The sequence below is a fragment of the Argiope bruennichi genome, chromosome 3 (genome assembly GCF_947563725.1).
Source record: "Argiope bruennichi chromosome 3, qqArgBrue1.1, whole genome shotgun sequence".
NCBI classification, from domain to species: Eukaryota; Metazoa; Arthropoda; class Arachnida; order Araneae; family Araneidae; genus Argiope; species Argiope bruennichi.
This window is the reverse complement of record NC_079153.1, coordinates 68,368,726-68,388,546: the sequence shown is the minus strand read 5'-3', so window position 1 is coordinate 68,388,546 and position 19,821 is coordinate 68,368,726. Positions and strand designations below refer to the sequence as shown.

Here is a 19,821-nt window from a genome sequence, read left to right as displayed (position 1 = left end):
ATTATCTGGATTCTCCAGTGACAATACTACATTCAGGAGGCTCTTACAGAACAGCAGAATCATAAACAGACCATTTATTACAGAACAGCAGTTCTCAAATCACTTGTTATAGATGCCGCACGTCTTCTACAATAGTGCCATAACCACAAAATCTGTTCGATTGATAGTGGAAAATAATTCTACATTCAGCCGAAGTATCTATCACACTTTTCTCCACAACAGGATACATTTTTGGAGGACATCTGTACAATCGCACGATCGTGATTGTCGCCATCCAACGGTCAGGCATTGAAGAGGATCTGTCATGATATGGGCAACCGTGTCGTAGTTTCCTATTGGCCCGTCATTTATCTGAAAGTAAGGATCACTGGGTGGAAGTCAAAGTTGACTAGACCGAGCCATCCTATGATACAAATTTTGTTCCCTACAGGAAAAGGAATTTTCCAGGATGGTAATGATGCGAATGTTTGATGAACACGGGGATGAAGTGAAACATCTAAAATATCTCAATATAAACGAATCGTTATGATTTATTTTAGAATGTTCAATCCGGAATCGATATCCTCCACTGACATCTCTCCCGGAACTTTCTTAATATCTCCATGAAGAGTATAATAATCCTCTGAACACTATTTAGCACATGTATGATTCGATTCTCAAGCGAATCCAAGCTGTATTACATGCTAAAGATGGTACTACGCCTTATTAATAAAGATTCTTATATTCGTTTGTGGTGTTTCCATTATTTTGATAACCACTTGTATATGTCAAAATTTCAGGTTACAAGAGGTTCCAGGTACCCAACCAGAATTTTTACTTTTCCCTAAAGATTTTATAATATTGATATTTTTTGGACATTCCATTTTTTTAGTTGCGTTTGAGCTTCTTAAAATGACGCTAAAATATTTTTTGAAAAAAAGAAAAAGAAAATGGATATTTTTTACCAAAAACATGCTTGAAAGAATTAATTGGCTCTCAGATAATCACAGTGCCAAATAATTTCTACTGGATGAATTAGATATTCATTCACAATTTGCTGAATTGCACAGACCTTTTTGGTCCAAAAAATATTTTAAATTTTTGTTAAAAAAAGAAAATTTTAAGTAAAAATAATTATATTTAAATGAAAAGATTCTCAGTATATATAGTTAGATTAAAATTACAGAAATTATAGAAGATTGTGGAGGAAGGGGGACCACACATAACAATTTACCATTTATTTATTTTGAAGCACGATTTCTTAGCTCCGATCTATTTTTCAGTAAAAATATTCTGTGCCATTTTAATGGTCGGTTGCCTTAATGATGAATTCTCGCTTTTAAAATAATAGGCTTTAACTTTCTGTTATACTCACGAAATAACTAATCGATTAGGACATAAGATTCATTTACAGTACATTTATTTCCATAAGAATAGGAACTAGAATATTCTATATAACATTTTTTTATAATATAGAATTTCTTATACTCTTAAATTTATTATATACAAGGTTTGCACAAATTAAAATCTTATTGTAATAAAACGATTTGAAATACCTCAATATTTTTTTATATATCGCTTGTGATGCAAAAGTGCTTTAATCTCACATCAGTAATTAAAAAATATATTATTTTAGAGCAGATGAACAAAATATTATAATTTACAGCTGACTGATGTGCAATCCCTCCCCACATTATAATTTTAACACAAACTTTTGCAAAAGGTTTTCCCAAGTCTTCCTTTTTTGAAAAATAAATCAAACAAACTAGGTAATTTTTTAAAATTTGATATACCCACTATTAGGTGGAAATTGGCAATTTCCTTAAAAATCAACAGCATTCATATCTAATATTAAATATATTATTTGTTTTATAGCAGTTCATTTTCATTTCACATACTAATCTTATATAATCCCACAAAATTTATTTTGGATAACAATTATGATTTGAACATGAAATTAATGAATATGAAATACAATAAATGCAACAAAATACTTAGTAATTAATATTCCAAAATTTATCATGAGTTATTTCAAATAAAAGTTACTTTTTAAATAAATATTAGTGTTGTATTCCATAATTATATTTCATTTTTATGAATGTATAAAAATCAAAATAAATGTTCATTAAAATTTATTGTAAAAATTACCCAAAATGTTTCTAAACTTATAATTACCATTCAGAATTTATTTTTATAAATGCAAAAAATAATAATAGTAATAATAAATAAATAAATAAAAAAAATTATTTATCGATCTCTCTAACATTTTAGATTGACTGATTAAAAGTAATTTCTATTAAAATATAATTGTTTTAAATAAATATTAGAACTGTATTCTAACATAATTTGTTTAATTTTATTAAAGAAAAAAAGTCGAACAAAAAGTTAAATAAAACTTTATTTTACAAAACTATACAAAATACAATTCAATACACAATACAATTATTCTATGCATCAAGTCTTTTTAACTTCGGGGACCTTCCAATTATAAGATTGTGTTTTGGTGAACATGATTTAGGTTCCAGAGTAGTAAGTTTAACATCATATTCATATTCCTCAGCATAAAATGCTCGATCGGTATCTATAAGGCCCATACATAACTCACCTGCAAAAAAGTTGGAAATGATATTAACAATAATACAAAAACAGAGGCAAAAGAATATTAATACTTAAAAGCTTCCTATCTAAAATTTAAACACATAATGTATTGACAAATTTCTTTCAGATGAAACAAAATTTTGAACTCTTGAGAAGCAAAAATCTGACAAACTTGTCTTAAGTTGATACTTTGACTTTATAAATTCAATAGAAAAGTTAAATAACCTCTCTTTTTGTGGAAATTATTTTTTTTAAAAATGCAAAAAGCATGTCACTAAATGTCTACCAGTATTCTTTTAAATCTTTCTGGCAACATTTGGTTTCTAGATAGGAAAAACGACAAATATATTGAGGCTATGCACGAGTCGATTAATGTTTTTTTGCATCTTTGCATGAATGAAGTGCTGCTTACAAATGCTAACTAGAAGGAGCAATATGTAGTGAATATGGCAGTTGAGGTAGGATTTCCCATTTGAGTTTTCCAAGCACATTTTTCCTGGTTTTAACCCTACAATGTTTTGTGTATCTTTTGGCAACATATTTATATTTCCATTTATAAGCTTCGCATGACTGTTCAAAGGGTAACAATGAGTGTTTTGAAATCCTTTTTTAAATGCTTTTTCATAAACATTTGTAGAAAGGACCAATATATAGCAACAGCACTACCAGAATTTGATTTAAACTGGAAACTAAAGAAAATAGCAAGATGTCTGTTATATGAATGGTTCTACCATTCATAATAATATCACAATATTCTAGGGTTTTTTGTTTTTTTTTGCATTGTAAAAAAATAGATTGGTAAAAAAGGGACTTTTATTTTTAGTGCAGAATTATTATAATGTGATTTATGTCACTGGGACAGCATTATTTATTGCAGCATTGGCACATTGCAATTTTTTTTAAATTTTACCAAAAACAATTAAAAATTTACAAACAATTAAAAAAATTAATAATTTTCCAAAATTATATAGTTATTTAAAACACATATAATTTTTTGTAACAAAATAAAAAGTCATGCATTCTAGGGTAAAAATGTGCCACTTAACTTTATCTTATATCAAAATCACTTTATCATATTTGCTCATATATAGTGACCATTGCTTTGCTCAAACACACATCAATTGTAGTCGATAGTGTGATCTCCCATGACAGTTTTATTTGGTTTGAGTAACTTAATAATCTACACTGATAATACAACAATGCAATAGCATAATATGATCCCGTCAAATAAAGAATAAGGTGGCCAAATTTGGCCCATGATTTTCTATGTTGTGGGTTATTGAACAGAATAATTATCCATCATTAACCATAATGCAGTGCAAAAATCTTTTCTTTTGTGCCAATGAAGCTAAGCAAGGGTTCACATGCAATGTCTGGTATTTCATTTAGTAAGTCATTCTTTAATTGGTATATCATCAAATAATATTGCTTTTGGATCAATCCTAATGTTTTCAAACATTTCAAATCGAATCCTAATGATTCTGCAAGTCTATCTAGTATCTTGCATGAATCTTCTTGAAGTAATTTCAATCCTCTAATTCTTCATCTTTAAATTTTTTCAGTGTGCCAGAGCTTCTTTATCTTGAACATGAAAACTCTTTTTTTTTTTTTTTTTTTTCCCTTTGAAGCATCTAAATCAATCTCTCGTTGCTGTTTCTGACACAATATGATTGCCACAAATTTCAATAAAAATTCTGGGTGCTTCGGCTGCCAATTTTTAAAAAAATAAATTAGTGCAGCAAATTTCCCCTCAAACACTCTTTTCTGGCTGAAATGACAAATATTTTATATCAAGCCTGTTTTACATGCACACAGTTCTGGTAATAACATTTGTTCAGGGAAAACATATTCAATGACCTGATAAATCCTCAATCTTTCACATTATGGAAATTTGTTTTTATGTATTGTCTAAGATAAAAGTTGAATTTATCTTTCCCAATACTTGGAGTTGTATAAATAGTAACTTTAGAGATAAAATAAACATTTAAGGTTATAAGACATCATTCATAGAGCAAATAATAATAATGTTGATTTTATGCTAAATAATTAATATTTTTAAATAATTAATTAATTTCTGTTACATTCATTGGAGTGTTTTTTTTTCTGTAGTGCTATTTTTATTGCATTTCTTTGTAGTAAACAGCAATTTTTATACAGAAATCCAGAAACCAAATAGATCATTTACATGAAAATCAGAGTACTAGAAATATTAATAGTTCAAGCATCCTTTGAATTCTATAATTATGAACATACAACACTTTTGGATACAAATAATATTTGAAATAGGGGAAAAGTGAATCTATTTTTTAATAAAAATATAGTTTATTAAGACTAATTGTAGAAAAGCTTAAAATAATTCCAGATATCACTTCAATTATATAATACAATTTATTATAGAGAGAAATAAAAATTTCATTACATACCTTGTTCAGCAGTAGGTGTGTTGATTTCTGTTCGATCAGCACAATGAGCTAAAAGGAGGTATTTCTAAATAAAAAGAAACAAAAAACCAGATTTAGAGTTTTTTCATATGTTTCTTATATCAAAATAATGTAAAAATGTCGGCTAAATTTTAAATATATTACACTTTGAATACATAAATTCTTGATTGCCATGGCAACAGCATGAAACTTTGTTATATATTAATAATGTTAATGACTTTTTAAATGTTTTGCACTTTAAATTGTTTTGAATAACCTTCATACAAAATTAAAACTAAATTATAATTAATGTTTACCTAATGAAAGTTAATGCTTTAAAATGTCTAATTTAATAAAAAAATATCCAATATTTTGAAATCAGTATGAATAAACGTAATCTGTACCAAATAGTATATTACATGATGAATCATATGCTACTGTACTACGATTTTAATATTTCACTTTTATCATTTACAGTAACATTTTTCGGTATATGATCAATTGTTTTCAGATTTCATAAATGTCAAAAACAAATATATAGCAATACATTCAATGATTACATTTATTTATTAAAAGAAGAGTTTTTGTAAGATGAATAAAACACAAAGTTTTAAATTCTTTAAAAAACATTATGGTAACTTAGAATACAAATATTTTAACACATTCCATTAGAACAATAAACTATTTACATTTCACCAATTAATATTATTAAGTATTAATGCAGAATTAAGAATTTCATGTACATTTTTAGACCAAAACCATTCCATTTACAAAAGCTAAAAACAGAGACTAAAAAAAAATTTTTTTTTTTTTTAAATAATAAAGAGCATATTATTGAAGTACACAATCAGAAATTAATCATTTTGTTTTAAGAATCATTAGAAAGATGTGAAAAGAATAATTATACTTTAAAAAAATTACAATTTTCATAAAAGTATCAAATATTTCGTATATTGATAATGTACATTGTTTACACTACATTGATAGTGTGCATTATAGTATTTTGTACATTTTTTTTTCACGTGAAATACAAGTAAACAAAACTATTTATTTGTATTTCATATGAAAAAAAAAAATGTAAAGGAAAATCTCACATTCTAGATTATTAAAGCTTACAACTTAAAGTTTAAGTATTAAAACAATAATAAAACATAGAAATATTATTAGTTTTAATATTAAATTGATAGAAAAAATATAAATTATTTTTAAAAACATAATATATACCTCATAGGTTAAAGATGTACTGCAAAATTTTTTACTTAGAGGATAATTAAGCAAATGTGTATTCTGCACACCACCATAACAGCAAGGACAGCATACAAATGAAGCTTGTTGTTTAATACACTGTTGAATTACTAAGTCTGTAGCTACACCACATGCATGCAATGACACACCTAGATCAAAGGTCCCTTTGAAGTAATCTAAATTACACTAGAAAAAGAAATTTATCAATATTTTAGTTTTAAAAAGACATAAAATACAAAATCCTTCTTGCATGTTCTAGTTATGATTTCACTACTATTCATTTAAGTTTAATATTAACAAACTTTTTTGCAATTATTCTGATTCAAGATTTGAAACATTATTTGAGAAAATATTTTAAGAAACATACCTGATAAAAGAATACATTGGTCAAATTTAAAGATTCAGCTCTATTTCTGGCACGAAAAATAGAAGATTCCTTATTTTCAATTAAGACAATCTGTAAAAGTGTTAATATGAATAAGGCTACAGTAAGTTGTGTTTTTATAAATATAACTATGTAAATAAATAAGAGAAATAAATATAATTTTTTTATGACTATTAGTAAATATTAATTACAATAAAAAAGATAGAATATATATATGCTGCACTAAGCTAATTCATATAAAATAATTCTAAGAGTTAAAGTATAATTAATTATTTAAAACTTTCTTCAAATTTAAATTTATACTTATTATACTTATTTGGTTGTATTTTCAAAAATGTTAAGAATGAAATTTAATTACAGCAATTTAGCAACACTAAAATAACAATAATCAGAAATCAGATTTGAATATTTTAATATTTTCAAAAATATTAAACATGCCATTGCGGAAATAAATATCCATAACTAAATAATCATAATAATAAAATCTACAGTACATACATATACAAATAAGAACCAGATACTGAAATGAGATTGAATCTAAAATAAAACATAAATTACCTTGCATTTTGGAAGAAAATATGCAAGAAGTAATCCAACGTGCCCCTACAAAGTAAAACAATAATTTAAAATTACATCATAAACATATTTTTATCTAGAATTTTTATCTATCTAATATTTATTTTTGAAGTGTACCAAGAAACAAATAAAAGATAGAAATACAATAAAATAATAGCAATAATTTACATAATTACATGATATAAAATAATTATATGTCAAAAGAGGGATGGAAAGAAAATTTTTTTGAGAAAAGAAATTTATACTAAAATTTAATCTTAGAAAACTGATGAAAAGAGTTATGAACAATATATAATAATAAATGAAATGTTTATTTATAGTCCAGAAAAAATATAAATAAACTAAAAAACTAATAAGATGCCAAAATGGCAATATTCACAGAATGTAATGTAGATTACGGCCATGTTCTACAATTTTGGTTTTAATACATACAAAAAGGAAACATGAACTATTACAATTCTATAAAAGAAAAGTATTAAAAATTACTTTAAGTGGAACACTATTTGGAGAAGAATGTTTTAAATGGTTACATAGTAAAAACTTTTTACTACCACTTTTTTATCATGTAAGAAATTTCATTTTCATTAACGTTTAAAACTCTGTTCAAAGATATTATAAAACTGATTTTATCAATAGAAATAACAATTAATATTTGCATTTTATGAAATTCTGTAGAGACAAATATGGAAAAAGTTATTTTAATATAAATAACATTTCTAGACAAATTTACAATACATTCTTCAGTAAAGTAAACTTTTGTCAAATTCTCTGCTTATATCAACATATTTTTGTGGTAAAAGCTACTAATCTTAAATAACAACATACTCCTCCAGCACAGAATTCAACAATAGTTTGACCATCCTCAGCAACTTTCAGAACAGCTGTAACCATACTTTCAATTTGTTGGCACTTTCTATCAACACGCTTTTGTGGCAAATCACCTGAAAAAAAGGAAATCCTCATAAAAATTTCAATATCATTCAGTCTGCATTTTCCTAAAATATTGTGTTCAAAAGAAACATAATATAACCTAAAAAAGTAATAAAATACAATAACTAACTTTACAGCAATGAAATCCAACAATAGTTTAATTATATTAAACATTATTACTTCTAATATACATACATACACTAATATACTAATGTACATACACTATTATACTGAATACGCAATGTAATCTAAGAGAGTTTCTCATATTCACTTTATTTTCTTTCACATTTTAGAGAAGTTATAGTTAAAAATTCAATTATATTTATTAATAATATAAAACTTTAATGATTACAGAAAAATATTTCAGTAGCATTATTCAAATTTTAAAAATAACATAACAATTTCACACTGTGATACACAAGCATTAAGAATATATAAGAATGTGCATAAATTTTTTGCAAATTTTCAACATTCGATTTTCATTGACATTTGTCAAGGCATGTTTTATCTTTGATCACTCACTCTCTCTCTCTCTCACACACACACACAGATATATATATAAACAGTAGATATTAAAAATTTCTAACAAATGGATATAAATATTGCAAAAAGCATTTGAACAAAAAACAAAATGCAAATGTTTCGATTGATATAAGATGTTTACCGGGCTGTGAAGTAATGTAAAAATTTTTCATGAAGATCATGAAGCTTTTTACAATACCTTTCTTGTTGTTTGGAATCAAACAAAATAATTCAACAAATAAGAGGCTGCAAGCTCTATAATGATTTAATACAATGCAGTCTTTTGTTTTCAGCCCAAGTGATGCAATAAAAAAAATTTAAAATCTGTTTCCAGTTTGAAAAATTTATTAATATATGTATGCTCACTTAGAAGACAAAAAATATTGATGAAAAAGATAAAATTTTACATTTACTGGAATAATTTTTGTCATTTTTTTTTCCCAACAGAAAAAAATATTGTCATATTATTTTAAAACTTACGAAGTTTACATTTTGCCATATGATTTTAATTTTTTTCAGCTCCAATAGATTCTAATGATAAACTTCTGCTTTCTTTATTTAAATTGGCAACTTTGGTCTAAATTAAACTCAGAACCGAAGTAGCTACAATGATATTAATATATTCAAAGAGTATTGCCAGAAAAAATATCTAACATCAAAAGCACAATTTTAGATAAAATTAACAGTTACAATTTTTAACATGATGATGCTTATAGGCTGGCATAGTTCCTCTGTGAATTATGTCTTGTCACATGTGGAATAATGATTAAAAATAATACAAATGCTCTACAGGACATGAAGCTACCAGCCCTTTACTGGTGAGCACTTACTAAATTATTTACTAAGTAATTTTTTAAAGTAATAGGTGCTGTGCTCACTAGGAAAGAATTTTTCTAATATTTTAGTTAATCAAAATTTTAATGAATTTTCTCAAAAACTTTGGAGCATATAATTGTTCAAAAACTATTTTGACATCAATTTTAAAATACAAAAAATAAGTTTTCCAGTGATATCAATTATTTTTGGGACAATTCTTTTGATAATTAAAAGCATTCAAGTGTTACAACAATGCATTGTTAAATTATGCATTGCTATGCTAATGGATTTACACTCTCCTGTGGTGAGACAATGTTGAATTCCTTTTTTTTTCAATATATGTTATCATTACTATAAAATTACAAATAAATTTTAAAAATAAAATACAGATTAATAATTGAAGACTAAATGATAATACAATATTTGTTACAGTGTTTTGACATAGAATTTAGAATCTCAAATACAGTTTTTAAAATTTCTTTTGTTAATTTATCTTTAAAATAAATCATACCAGTAGCAGGATGCAGAGCAGATGGCAATTTTTCCCATTCTAATGAGCTGCAGAAATTAGTGCTATACTGTGGGTGTATTGAAGCATTCTAGAATTTAAAAAAAAAAGTGCAATCACAAAATAATGTTAATTTTCATTTAATATTTATAATATTTGACATAAATAAAGATCTCTTTGAGATACAATATAAAAGTTATTTTATGAAAAATATGTCACAATCATACAAAACAAATATAAAGATTAAATCTTAAAATTATCAGTAGAAATTTTTGGCAAAAATTAAATAATGTTATATTATGACTGTTTACATCCAACAATTGAATTTAAGAACAGTGGAACCTCACTTAATGAGTATAATTTATTCCCAAATCTTGCTTGCAAAGTTAAACAATTTTTTCCTTAGGAATGCATGTAAAATAAGACAAATATGCTCCATTCTGATTTTTTTTTTAAATACTCAAATAAATTTATAATACATGTTTTTTTTTGTTTCTTCTTGATTTTTTTTTCTTTCAAATAAAGCTGTCTAAATAATTTGATTTTCATTATACTTGAAAATTTGAAAAAAGAGAGAGAGAGAGAACATTACCATTAAATTAATTCATAGCGCACATAATTATTGCCTGATTAGGATAATGCTTCTCAATGCACAATGCAATAATTTCTCATGTTTTCAGCATTACTCTTATTTCACTGGAAGATTGCTATTCAGCTGAGGCTATTATTTCCTTCTGTCCTGAGGAGTTCTCATCTACAAACTTTTGCTGTAGCATCCCATAAGTTCTTTGGCAGTTCCAGTTATGTTCATCCACTAGCTTATCAATATCATTACTAATATCTAGTTCTGTAATATCAGCCAGAGGTATATTCTTGTTGATTAAGGTTTTACCATTGCTCAAATCTTTAAATTGCATTCAACAATACTATCCAGCCAAAACTTCTTCCATGCAGATAGAAAGATTCTCTTCAAATAAATGCTCAATAAAGATGATAAAGACCAATCAATATGTGACTTCATGTTGATTCCTTGTCATTTCTCTTTGAAATATTGCTTGTTAAGTGAATCATTTTATTTCACATTTTGTTTTGTTTGTAATAAGAATCACTCTTTATGAGAGTTATGGGTAAATGATTTTTGAGTGCATTGAGTCTTTCTTCTTAGAAAAAATGTATAATACAGAAAAAGAATTTGCAATGAATTTAATGAGAATGAGCATGAATTTAATGAGAATGAGCATGAATTTAATGAGAATGAGCATGAATTTAAAAGAGATAATATAATTTTCATGAAGACTGAAATAAAACTTACTTGAAGAAGAGTCAAAATTTCAGAGGGATTTTTATGCTTGATCTTTAACTTTGTGTGTGATGGGTCTCTGTTGAAAAATAAAATCACAAATAAAAAATGTATTATTAAAAAAATATGAACTGTAGTAATTGAAACCCAAGCAATTTCAAAGAGTTGTTTAAAAAATACTTTAAGGTAATTACCTTTTATACAAACTATCTTTATCAACAATAGGAACAACTATATCACAGGTATCCAATGATTTGATTGCCATCAATGAAAATCCACATTTTTTAGCCGCTTTTCTAACAAAAGCATGAGAAACCATTCTTTCATACCATTGCCTTACATTTACTAAATATTCCATGCAGTTTGAAGGTAGATTATTCTAAAAAAAGTGATATTAATATAAATTTTTATACTTATATCAATAAGATATAATGAAAAAAGCAGAAGATGGCAGTAAAGTTTAATTCATATCCTAATAGCTGCCATCCTTTAAACGTTAACAAAAAAGATTTTAAGATTAAAACATGACATTTATTACAAATTTAAATAATCAAAAGAATCAAAATAGTGTAACAACAGAAATGTAAGCAAACTTATTACAAGAATGTGAAATGTAATATAAAAAATATAGCTAACAAACAAATTCATGGGAACAAAAAAAAGTTTATATGACTTAAAAAAGTTATTGAATTGAACAAATATTTCATTTCACAATGAGAAAGCCAAATAATTACAATACCAACAATTCAAAGAGAGAGAGAAAAAAAATATTAACATTCTAAGGGGGAAAAAAATCATATTATTTTCAAATGATCAATATATTTCTTAAGATATAATGTTTTTTATGAGTTAGAAATGTCCTAAAAGCTTAAAAGAATAGTAGATATGTATCAAACAATGAAAAATTATCATAAAAGTAATTATTTAAATGTTAACTACTTACGAATAAATAGTGAACACATGGAAATGCTATCATATCAGCCAAAGTCAAATCAATTCCTTCTAAATAATTATGATGAAGGTTGAAATCCTGAGATTTTTCGGTGATGACAAGATTTTCCAAAGCTTTAGAGATGTCATCAGAATTAACAGGATCTAAATTCTTATCATATATAGTAACATCAATAGTTTCTGCAGGAACCGTAATAGAGTCAATAGTTTCTGTATCAGATTTATTCTGTTTCATCTTTTTAGCAATGTCCAATTTTCTCTTTAAAATATTGTGTGTTCTGACAGGTTGTTTCAAATGGGCTTCGAGTAATACTAAAGTTTCTGGAATTGTGACTGATTGCTCCTCATTTTCTCTATTAAATATATAAAAAGAAATCTGATTTCATTATATGAAAAAATGAAAGAAAATTTTAATACTATACAGATTTTTTTTTCTTTTTCAAAGTAAAGGTATTAGAAACTATCAATGAAGTGTTATTAAGCATGACATTTGAATATTTTTTTTTTTTTGTTAGAGATATAATTGATATTCAATGTAAAAATATCAAACACAAAAGTATTTTACAAAAACAAGTATAAAAACCATCACATTTTTTTTTTCTTTTTAAAGGGAATTTTTAAATGCATTGATAGTGGTCTAGCTCTAAGGCAAGTAAATGTAAATCTTAATTAAAATTAAGATAAATATAAATCTTAAATTTTAATAAAAAACATGCAACAAAAAATATACACATATTAAAACTCCTGATTTATATTAAATGAAAGTGTAATGTTATTAACTACTTACATTCATGTAGGTTTTAAGAACTGTACTGTAACTGAATGTAATCAGGAATTGTAACATTATTAACTACCTACTGAACACTTGCCATTGTTTAAACCTTTTCTTTCATCCACATTTTACAGAAATAAAAATAAATGGAGCAAATGTATAAAAAAAGCCAGTATTAATGAATACTATTTTATTGATGAAATATTGCCAAGTTTAATAAAACAATGCACAAACTAAAAATATTATAATTCTCAATCAGTTTATTATGCAATAAATTATTTTTTTTATATATATTTTGTTTAGCCCAATTTTGTAATCTTTCTTTTTAGAGATCCTGGATACAAAAATTTAAATGTCTTTTATTAACCAACCATGAGGTTTTTCACCCAGCTCATTTATTTTTTCAGTATTTTTACTTGAATGATGAAAAACATATTTACTAACATACATTAAATTACTCTAGCCATTCATGCATTTGTGGTAATTATGATTTAAAATCAGTAATACAAGGGGAAAAAGCTATTATAATTTTAGCTTGATAGACTGAAACATAGGAATCAAATTTCATGCCATTTGATACATATTAAAGCAACTAAGTTCACCTTTATCAAGAAGAGGACAGATTGGAGATAGTTATTACCTTAAAGCTTTGTTTAATAATACTTGGAACTTATAGATTGATAGGTTAAAAATGGGAATTCATTTCCATTGATCCATTTGTAATATTTACTTTTATGACCTATTCACAAACATATATGATTTTCAACGGTGTTCATTTACCATTATGAAATTTTTACTAAAGGGAAATATACTAAATTATTAAAATCTCACCTTAGTCATTCAGGATACTGAAGCAAATTTATACATACAAATATTAAGTTTATGTATGATCTATTCAGAATCATAGCAATGAAAGTTCAAAATTCATCATCTGGAAAAAAATAATATGTGAAATATCATTTTTTTTCCTGTATGATTCAATCTACTCTATATAAGAATGAAGTGAAAATATTTGATTACTTCTTAATAATAAATAATTTAGATGTCATTAGGCAGTATTAAATAAGAACCATTGTTATGGAGTTTCACTATATGATATTCAATAAGTGATATATAGATTTTATCCCTTTCGAGACTGACAAGATATAAAAGTACATTTAAATGAATGATTTTCCTTCCTCAATCAGTCATGAACAAGTTAAGAAAAAAGGCTGACAATAAATGGATAAATTTTTAAATTCATCCAAAGTTTTTTATAATTAAATCATAGTATCTATCAATTTAATAATGATTATTACTGAATTAACCATAAGGAAATTAATCTATGTTAATACTAAATAAATAAAATAATAAGTTTTAAAAAATGTACTAACTTTAGAGAATTCATTTCAGCTACAGAATTAGGCAACTGAAGTTCACAAAATTTTGTCCATATAGAACTCTGAAATAATAAAAAGAGGATAAGATTTCTTGCTGAAGGATAAAAACATTTTAAATACAATTTTCTTTAAAAATGCAATAAAGAATTTTTGTTGTTTACTTCAGCACAAGCTACAAGGCATCCACCTCTAAATCCCTAAAATGAAAAAATAATGAAGAGCTTTAAAAAATAAAATTCACTGAAGTATGAGATAAATAATGCACATACATATATATATTAATTTATTTACCAGCAAAGCTTGCGAAAAGCTGTCAGGAAAATTGTCGATGTGGAATTTTATAGCCCATCTTAAAACAGCACAAATTCCAGCTATATAAGTTTTCTTGTTATCAGTCTCTATGGCTGGAAGAGCTACAGATAATTCCTGAAAAGAAAGGGACGAATTAAACATTTAAACAGCCACATTAAAATTTAATGACATTTTTTTCTGGCTCCATATTAAAATTAAATTTCTTTTTTTTTATTTAATAAGCAAAAATGAATAAAAATGTGGATATTACTAAATAAAATTCTCAAAGCAACAAAATGATGTACAAAAAGGCATTAACTATAATGATTTAAAATATCCAAACACAGTCATTGATCAATCATGTAAGTAATTCTTCATTCTAAAGTATGTCTGGAATGAATAATAATAATAACTTTATCATAAAAACAAAGTTGAAAGTAACTAATAGATTGAAAAATTGATTTACTTATTAAATGCATCAATATTAACTAAAGTATTGAAATACAGGGTTTAAACCTCACCATCTCAGATTTTCTTGAAATTTGGCACAAATATACAGTTGGTATAGACTTGCAAAGACAAAAAAAAAAAAAAAAAAAACTTTATTAAGATATGTCAATTGTTTTTGAATTACAGATCTATAAAATTATCTTAAATGGGTATAAAAACCATGAATGGCAATTTTTTGAATTGCTGTAGGAACTTTTCGAATTGAGCCAGAGACCTGTAGAATGTTATTTTACAAGATTTTTCATGTTGCTTGTAATGATATATAACACTATACAGGTTCAAATATAAAGACTTTCTTAAAATCTAATTTAAAAATCTCATTTAATTTTTTTAAAAGTACATATTTGTCCATTTTCAAATTAATACTCTGAATAGTTTGCTTTGTTGTAAATCACATGACATTTGATGATATTGTTTAATTGTTAAAGAAAATAAGAACTAAAGCTCAATTTCTATTAATTAAATTTTGTATTCATTTTAATTAATACAATAATATTGATATTTTATGAAAATAAACATAAACACTAATTCCATAAAATATTTAAAAAAAAACTTATTATCATATAATAGAGCATGTTAAGCATATTAAGCTTGAAAAAGTTCTATTTGTTTGGTCGACATCATTGTTAAAAACATATATTTTTCTAATGGGAGTCACAGGATTTTTTGGATATGAGAAGTGTGCAGATGGATGAAGAAAAGTTATCTCTACTTCATTGAGTTCAGTTTTCTCTAAAACATATCTGAGCCACCAGCTTTTTTCATAGACAAAAGTTATGCAGCATGAAATGTCTGAAAAAAATTTTGATTTAAAAAAAAAAAAAATGAGATTTTGACATAGACTTTTTGAGAGCTTTTGAATGAAAAAGAAAAAAATGTCACTAATATTTTAGAACTAGATTTGGGAATGAATACATGGTACTCTTGTGTTCTTTTGATGGACAATGTTCGATCAATGCAATGTTTCAAGAAAACTCTAATTCAACAGAATCTTCTTAAATTAAATGTGCAGAATCAATGTTGGTAATATCTTATACCGTCCATTCAAAAAATTGTAATGGTGTTTGAAGTTGGTTTTCATAATCTTTGCAAACTGGAATGAGCTGCCAGTCTCTTTACAGAAACCTCAATTGCAGGGCCTTTTACCACAAGCTGTGGCAAAAAAGTGCCACTCTCCTTCCACTTTCTTCTTGATGAAAACAGAGGTTTAAGAATTTTGTTTGTTTGTTTTTGTATTGGGTAGCAGATCTGTTTAAAAAAATTTAAAGGGGTAAAAAAAAACTTATTTGGATTTTTTTTTAAATTTGGCTGCCAAGAAAAGTATAAATTTCTTTTGAAAGGTGTACACAACTGTATTGTGCTCTAAAGAATCAAAAGTAATGATGTAACTGACAAGTTCAACTTTGTTTTCCTCTGAAATATATAATAAAAGAATGAATTGTGACCTATTGGTTTGCCCAGAAATAGCTCTGTGCTTCATCTTTTAGGATTATGCTGCAATTAAAAAAAATTCCCACATTACAAAGAATTCAGATTTTCTCAAATTTTCTTTTGTGTAGTTAAGGGAGGATCTCTGCTGATTGGCAATAAAATCAAGCAGAACTAAAGAGGACAACTTTCTGTAGAACAAATCAAAGAATTCTTCTGAATCTTTCTCAAAAATCTGAAGGTTACAACTATCAACTGTAATTCATTGGTAAAATTGTATTTCTTCAATTGAATTTTTAACAAAGTATTGATTGAACATTTTATGTATCTCAGTTTCACTTCAATCAAATGTAAAACAAATCAGGTTATATCCACTTGGAAACAACAGTATTAATTGTATGATACTCTGCTACAAGCAAAGGTGAAACCAGCAATGCACTTACAAGTTGTGACAACCAGTTTGGACGAATAACATCCGTAACATAGAAGGCTATTTCATTAAAAAAATATATATATATTTCTTATAAATTATGCCACATAATTAAAATAAAAATTAATTTAATAAATTTGTTATTTAGATTTCCATTAAAATAATTATTTCATGAATAGGAGATCCAATTTTCAATTTTTAATAAAGAACTCAAAATATAAATTAACCATCCCAAATTTACATTTTGTCCTGTGATTACAATAATTCAAACTATTCATAAAATCATTTAAAAATTTTAAAATATGTACTTTTTGAAAAAAATTAAATTGCATTTTTATATTAAATTTTGAGAATTTCTTTCTTATTTTAACCTGTATAGTGTTGCATATTATAGGAAATAGTATGTAAAATGTCACCTACCCTAAGCTTGTAACCTAATTAGGAGTTTCCACAGCAATAAAAAAATTAAAAATAACACACACACACTGTTTCCTGCTTCTAGCTCCATTTATGAGAATTTAGAGCTCTATAATTCATAAAAAATTTGATATGTCTAAGTAAAATTCCATGTTTTTATAAGTCCATACCAATAGTACACCATTGCCAAATTTCAGAAAATCTCAGATGAGGATAAAAACAGTCTTTTTCTTTATTGAATTGAAATGGGACGACCCATTATGTACAAAGAAACAGCAAAACAATAGGCATTCCTGCATACAATATCTAGAAAATGTTTAACTATTAATTTATTATCAAATTGAGTAAGTGAATCAACTAAGTACATTCAATAAATCCTGATAATTACTTTTGACTACCATAAACATAAAAAATGTGTTTTTTTGCACTCCTCACACTTAAAGGAATAATTATATGTGAAAGTTAATAAACAATCTGAAGTTATTTAGGCACTTATTAATTTATGATGAAAGAGCCAAATCTCACAAAATGTAGCAGGAAAACCAAATGGCCCAACAACCATATAAGAATGCTTGAGCGCACTTCTAACTTAGCTGGGGGGAGAGGGATGGAGAAAACAAACATCTGTTTATGCATAAAAAAAAAAAAAAAAATGATAAACATTTTGTTTGGTAGTTTCTTTGCTATTTGTTTTTGCCAATGCTTCACAGTTAATTAATAAGCACAATTATTTATTTTATGTATCTTCTTTTTTCAACATAAATTTTCATCAAATGCTTCAATCTTAGAGATGCAATGAAGCATTCACAGTTATGATAATTTTAAATTAATTAATCTTTGAGAAGGACTTTAAAAAATACCATAAATGTATTAAAGATAATGATTCTATGACAAGAAAAATTTCTAGATAAAGATTCAGATATATAAAAGTATCAATGAAAAGAAAATCACCTTTTATTTGAAAACTAAATTTCAAATAAAAGGTGAAACTAGTGTATTAACTACATGCATAGATCTTTAAGCTTAACCACATGTCACTGGCCAATATAACTAAATTTTAAACATGACTAATATATCTTTGGAATTTTTTTTATTATTATTCATCATACTAAATCAATTAACATATTAACATTCATACTAAATCAATTAACATATTAACAATAATTTTAAATTGTCAAACAGCTTAAAGAAGTATTTACTAGTTGGTAAGTTAGTGAAGAAATAGCAAACCTATATATATATATATATATATAATAAAACTTTTTTTGACATTAGCAAATTATTTAATTTCATTTAAGCTGAATAAAAAAGAATAAAATTGTAAAGAGAAATTAATAAGTCACAGAATTTTAAATACTAATCATATGATTTTGAAATATTTAAATGCAAAAAATAGAAATAGGAATTTCAGTAATAATAGTAAATTCAGATAATCCAGAATGTTATGATTGACACTTAAATCAAGAATGATTTTTTTTTCTAATAAAGAAAAATAACAAATTTAGTAGAATTAAAACATACGGAATTTAAATAACTAAATTAATGATTACAAACTATTTAAATAGTTTTCTCAATGAGTAATCATGTTGAAATGACACCTATAATTTTTGCTGCTTTATACCTAATATAATTTTTTGATTTTCCGTCTCTGACTTTTACATCAAGCAATTTTAAAAGAAATAAAGAATTATTTAATTTCCAGGTAGTCTCTCTACATTTAAAAAAATAAACAAAATTCAATTTTTTAATATTTTTGTGAAATAAAAAAAAAAAATGCATATCTTTTAAATATACTCAATGTTAATAAATATTATTTTGCAAGGTTTGAACGTACCTTATATTGTATTTGATCAACAGTTAAAGATTCATATTCAATATTCTCTAAAATTTCCATAGGAATACTACATTTGTAATCAGCATCGTCAACGAAATATATCTTGAGGTCGAAATCACAATATGCATATACAAATAAACATATACATGATTCGATAGTGCATTCAATACATTTTATTTCTTTATTTATTCTACCAAGTAGAAATAGTTTGTTATCAGAAATCATAGCGAAATAAATAAATTGAAAAATAAAATGAGGAGAAAAAATATGAAGATACAAAATTTAAAACAAAATTTTTATAGTAAAATTAAATGTAATTTGACACATGCAAGAAAACAGAAACAAATGTTTACATTTGTCTGTTACAGAAAAGTTGGGATGTATCATTGCTGTATAGTCGAAATTCATTAATCGAACTTTTACATTTGTTTGTATTATTACATTTATATTCTAAACAATTAGTTCATGAATGCATACAAAATATGACCTTTACTGTCATAGGTGTTTCTTTTTTTTCTTTCTAGTTAAAA

The 19,821-nt window shown here is 25.5% G+C and overlaps 1 protein-coding gene across 1 annotated transcript; it reads right to left on the bottom strand.

Moving 5' to 3' along the window:
* Nucleotides 1–2,359: 2,359 nt before the first annotated feature.
* On the bottom strand, nt 2,360–19,638 carry LOC129963574 (glutathione S-transferase C-terminal domain-containing protein-like). Its single transcript, XM_056078036.1, has 14 exons — nt 19,292–19,638; nt 14,673–14,807; nt 14,543–14,578; nt 14,376–14,443; nt 12,223–12,583; nt 11,474–11,658; nt 11,292–11,358; nt 9,983–10,070; nt 8,029–8,144; nt 7,186–7,230; nt 6,610–6,699; nt 6,222–6,428; nt 5,001–5,064; nt 2,360–2,584 (listed from the first exon to the last, which is right to left on the bottom strand). The coding sequence occupies exons 1-14, from the start codon at nt 19,514–19,516 to the stop codon at nt 2,427–2,429; spliced, it is 1,845 nt and encodes a 614-aa protein (XP_055934011.1). The 5' UTR covers nt 19,517–19,638; the 3' UTR covers nt 2,360–2,426.
* Between the last annotated feature and the right edge of the window lie 183 nt (nt 19,639–19,821).

What these genes read in the sequence shown, in the direction of transcription:
- LOC129963574 (XM_056078036.1), bottom strand. Translation starts at nt 19,516, where the DNA reads ATGATTTCTGATAACAAACTATTTCTACTTGGTAGAATAAATAAAGAA. An exon ending in GCTTTTCGCAAGCTTTGCTG is followed by an intron (nt 14,579 to 14,672) that starts GTAAATAAATTA and finishes TTTTCATTTTAG; the next exon opens with GGATTTAGAGGTGGATGCCT. An exon ending in GTACATCTTTAACCTATGAG is followed by an intron (nt 5,065 to 6,221) that starts GTATATATTATG and finishes CTTTTTATTTAG; the next exon opens with AAATACCTCCTTTTAGCTCA.